This window comes from Odontesthes bonariensis, chromosome 15 (genome assembly GCF_027942865.1).
Source record: "Odontesthes bonariensis isolate fOdoBon6 chromosome 15, fOdoBon6.hap1, whole genome shotgun sequence".
Lineage (NCBI taxonomy): Eukaryota > Metazoa > Chordata > Actinopteri > Atheriniformes > Atherinopsidae > Odontesthes > Odontesthes bonariensis.
Genome location: NC_134520.1, coordinates 16,416,807 through 16,421,895, shown reverse-complemented (window position 1 = coordinate 16,421,895; position 5,089 = coordinate 16,416,807). Strand labels below are relative to the sequence as shown.

Below are 5,089 nucleotides of genomic sequence, written 5' to 3'. Positions count from 1 at the left end.
GGATCATAGCTGTCGGCTAAAAATAAACATCTCAAAGTGGAACGCTTCGCAACTATGACGACCGATCTCCCTCCACTGTGTGTCCATACACATGCAGTGCAAAACAAAGCAAACAAACCTGTGCGGTCCAATGAGGGTGAGTAGGATGCAGGAGAATCTGATGGTCCCAAGTGAATCCATCATTTCTTTCTTTCATTCCTCTGTGTTTTTGACACCTCGTATTTTGAACTTGACATTACAGAAAAAAAGCAACTCGTATAATTCTTTATCAGATTTTATTTAAAGCCTTTTAAATCCTTTTTTACCCTTGTTTTCTTATTTTCATACGAAAGTTTTATTTCCAGTTTTTTGTCTTTTTGCATCGTGATGTGGGCCTTTTAATGGCCCTGAAAAAATGTGGGAATTAAACGCTGAGGAGGCAAAACAAACAGGCACTTAAAAGAATATCAAAATGTTTCAGTTGTCTTAGTGGTCATACATGTAGAATGGTCTTTTCCCTTTTCTTTACTGTGTCATATGGAATTTTTGTGTATATAAAAAAAATCTGCAAAGCTACAAAAGTTACAAAGTCTACACCAAAAAGAGAAATTCTGACTAACATAACACTCCTCCTGAACTGGATGACAGACCCTCTTTTGTTCCATATCTACCTGACCATGCGATACATCTGCATAACACCTGCATGGCTGTCATTTCCTCACTATACAGTAGTAGACAAACGTTTGGACATACTCTTCCATGCACTTTGAATGAGTGGATGTGTATAAACTTTTGACTGATAGTGTCTCTGTCGTTGACCTCGAGAGTTGCCGGGTACTGAGGAACTAAACATCCACTGTGTTATTATTTTCATTTTGGTTTCCAGTCAGCCACATTGTAAAATCCTTGCCAACACGTGCAGCCGACGTGGCAGCGGTTACAATTATTTTGGATGGTGTGAGTCAGGTTAAACAGCTGAGGGCCAAATTGAGTTTTCACGGTGCCTTTCAGTGATACGGAAAACAAATCACACTACAAACCTCTAAAATGAGCATGACATGGGGTTTCTTTGAAACAGGAAAACAAGTTCAACGAATGGATGGATTTTACAGTTACGCCACGTTATCACATATTGGAGAAGAAAAAAAAAAGAGATAATCTTGCAGACAAAAGCTCAAGTGAACGATGCATTATCCTACTGATTCGCAGCAGACCCACTTATCTGGACTAAGATATGATCTGAATATCTTTGGGTTGAGCTTCCACGGAGCCAACCTTTTATGTAGTTCTTGATCCTTTGGGCTCTCTGAGGGTCTTTCGAGTTTTTTTTCAGAACATGTCCTGTTCTGTGCTTGTGATCTTTTTCAGAGACGTTTCTGTTCGTTCAGCCATTCGGCAATGACCTGGGAATCCTTCAAGCACAAAAAAGGCCCCAAAAGAAACTTTCAAGCTTTTTTTCTGCCTAATAGACAGTATTTACATTTATGTTTGCACCGATCAATAAATCCCTAAGAATATTTTCATGGCAATACATAGGGGTTTGGCTCATGACTTTGGCATTGGACAGTACATGGATGTTTTAATTAGTCACTCCCCTCTGTGTAATGTTATCACGTAGTCCCTTCCTGAGCTTCAGCATCACCTCCAGGTTCTTACACTGTAAACACTCCTGCATTGACATAAGTTGCGTGTCTTTGGACAGAGGGCTCGTAGATCCACCCAGGACGGCCTGCAGCATCTCGAGAGACATCGAGAATGAACTTTCCTGATCGGAGCAAACGGGGAATAAACAGGCGTTCCACAAACTACAGCTGGATCCGTCGCCAGAGAATTCCAGGACTTCCTTCTGCAACCCCCAAAGAGCCAGACACTGTGCCAGGCTGGACCCAAAAAACTTCAGCTCTTCCAAATACGCAGGTCTGTCCACGCTGTGCTTCAAGTTGTCCTTGATCCCAAAGAAGACGGTAACAAACCTGCTTTGGTCCTGGTGGTTCACACACAGTGAGTGGAGGAAGGCTCCGGCTGGCACCGAGAGGCCTGCGCTGACCCAGCAGCTGCTGACTATGGACCCTCCGCCTACAGACACCCCTGCTCCCAGTCTGGAGTACTCCACCACTGATCCAGCTCCCACAGAGCAACTGGGATCGAGGACACTGTACATCACACAGCAGCCAGAGGAGCCTTGAGACTTTTCATTCACATGCACACTGAAGACGGACGACAGGAGACCCAGCTCACTCCTCAGAGCCTCATCCTCTGTCAGGTGGAAGAGGTACTCTGAAGTGGTTCCAATGTGGTAAAATTTGGAGTTGTTGAGGAGGATGACATTCAAGGGAGTCCCTGTGAGAGTATGGAAGATCTTTTGGCGGATTTCGACCAAACTGCTCTCCTCTTTGGTGACATTAGCAGTGTTGCTGGTGTACTCTATCGTGGCTTTAGAGCCCAGTGCTTGAAGGAAGTCCCCATATGCATCTATCTCACAGTCCAAAGTCCCCAACTCTGTCAGTAGGTTCATAAGAGACTTTGCAGTATCAAAGTCGATATAATAGGTGCTGTCTGTGTAGACAAATTCAGCACAAGACATAGAAAACAGTCCACCGGCCCTCTTCCAAACAGCTCCACTTTCTCGCATCTTATCAATGCTCGGCTTGTGCAGAAAGCGCAGACAGGAAGCGTTTTCCATTTCTGGGTAAGAGGACTTTTCATGTGGATCCAACACAAACACCCCGTGGGTAGTTCCCACTGAGAGTGGGGAGGGGTGGGCTAAAGCTGTGAAGCCAGGTTTGTCAAACTTAACATTCTCATCCTCTGCAATGCTATAGAGCTCTATGTCATCGGCACAGGTCACCAGGACGCCTGGCTTCATTTGTGACGGGAAATCCACATACATGGCCAGTTTGAGTTCCAGCATCTGGTAGATGGGATCACCCAGCGGCAGGGCCATGAAGATCTTTCCCAGAGCACTGGCACTGGGTAGTCGCTGACTAAACCCACCTGGAAGAATGAGAAGACACAAGAGTGAGGAATATTTGACAGATCTTTACACCTGTAATGCTTTTCAGTTTGTTATTTTCTGTCCAGCTTTCACATTTTCATGGGCTACAATGAACAAGTCTTCTTATTTCTTTGTTTCTGTTTTAGTTTTGGAAAGGGGTGGTTTTGATGATATGTCATATCATTGAGAGAATATTTACTTCTATCTTAAATTTAAAGCCCATAACAACAGCTTAAGGGCATTTCTTTTACTCTTATGTTGAAGGAAAATGTCTGTTTTAGGCAGAAATGGAGAGGAAATGGAGAATTTGAGTAAGAGTGAAGGTGACTGAAGACTCTCTCTGGACATCGCTATAGACTTTGCAATGTTGTCGTGCTTTGTTTTCAATAACTGTGGCAAAGGAGGAAGAGCCAATCAGAAGGTCAGTGGTTTGGTTTCACTGGCTTTCCCGTTCCATGTGTCAAAGTGTGCAAAGAAAAACACTGTTTAGACTAAGAAGCACCGTATGAGTGTGAATGTTGCTTATATTTTAAAAGACTGTTCAACTAGACGAGAAAATTGCTGCTAATTTACGACTTCACCATTTATTTTAAAGTAAAAAGAATGTATGCAGGTAAAACAGAGAGAGTGCGTGGGGCAGCGGGACGATGTTGCACAAACACACTTAAAGAAGCGCCTTCATTAATGGACTCGTGAATAGTTTTTGTTGTTTTTGCTTAAGAGGGTTCCTAATAGTAGCAATGATAAGAGCGGGTCAAATTTAAATTCTGAGGCATCAGAGCTTCCTTTATCATCTCCTTTAGAATAAGATACACTGAATAATCCTTTGTGAAAGGAAAAAAGATAATGCCGTCTTTCAGTTCCCCAGAACCAGGATCGTTAAAACCCTGTTATAAAGCAATACTAATAGATAGATAGATGGATAGATAGATAGATAAGGGAGGACAACCTGCATGGATCAGGATGACTCTCATTCTGCTTAGAGCTTTTCCATAGATGTCATTCAGCTGCTGCAGTGCATTCAAAGTAGAGCCTCCATTCCCTTTAATACAGCAATAACAACAATAATAATAATTTAATAAAAAGTGAAATGAAATAACTTTTTATTTAAGTTCCATCGTTTGTCTGACTCACCCACCTATTTTGGATCCAGGAGGATCTGAGAAGACCTTGTAGTGAGTTCCAAGGGGAAGCTCTTTTCTGTCAATTTTCTCGCTGATCTGCAGCTCATAAGCTTCCCTCTGGCTGCCGTCCACAGCAGTCACGGCCACTACATCCCAAAACTCACCTGGCTGCACCTCTCGACCTTCGGACAAAGCAAAAAAGTTACTTCCACTGAACTACAGAAGACAGACAGTTAGGTGAATGGAAGATAAACTCACCGCGAAGAGAGTTAAATTTCCCGAGCTTTTCTCTTGTTGCAAATTGTAGCTTCCTTGTACCATCCCGACTCATACTGACGGTTCCACTATCTATTCAATAGCGTCGGTATTGTGCCAGATTAGTTGTGTCTACAATTATTTTTCACAGTAACAGCTTTCGGTCTCCTATTTCCGGGTGTGGTCACGTGGTAGTGTGTAGTGCGTGGCGCACGAGTCAAAGAGCGAACTACAGGGACACGGTTACAAATTAATCTATCTATCTATTAATCCTCTCTTATTTTGAAAAATTCTCTGTCATTTTACATTGAAGGTTGTAAACTATCCCTCAGGTCTTTACAAAGGCTTTGTTACACCTCTTGTCATCCTCTAAGCTCATCTCACAGAATTTTAAACACTTAAGTAAGTGGTTGTGATGTGAAAAGTGTTGAAATTATGTGCTGGCAAAACAGAAACATTCCCAATGGCAAGTCAAGTACTGTAGCAACTTTGTCATAGTATGCACCTGGATTCCCCCACTCAGAGGTACTGTAAAGACCCACAGAAGTTTGGTTTTCGGGGCAGCAGGTGATGGTGAATGAGCAGCTTGATTCTGGAGGGAAGCCATGTCCTGTGTTGCTAATATTTCTGTGCATTGTTTCTTTTGTTTTCAGATGCTGCTTGGTTAGGTTTAGGCAAGTCAATTTGAATTTTTCTCTCAGCCTCGATTTGGTTGGGCACAGACACCAAGGATATT

At 42.8% G+C, this 5,089-nt stretch overlaps 1 protein-coding gene across 1 annotated transcript; it reads right to left on the bottom strand.

Moving 5' to 3' along the window:
* Nucleotides 1-289: 289 nt before the first annotated feature.
* Nucleotides 290-4,537, bottom strand: fpgt (fucose-1-phosphate guanylyltransferase). Its single transcript, XM_075485216.1, has 4 exons — nucleotides 4,357-4,537; nucleotides 4,113-4,280; nucleotides 3,924-4,016; nucleotides 290-2,973 (listed from the first exon to the last, which is right to left on the bottom strand). Exons 1-4 carry the CDS (start codon nucleotides 4,427-4,429, stop codon nucleotides 1,559-1,561), a joined length of 1,749 nt encoding a protein of 582 aa, XP_075341331.1. The 5' UTR covers nucleotides 4,430-4,537; the 3' UTR covers nucleotides 290-1,558.
* Nucleotides 4,538-5,089: the final 552 nt, after the last annotated feature.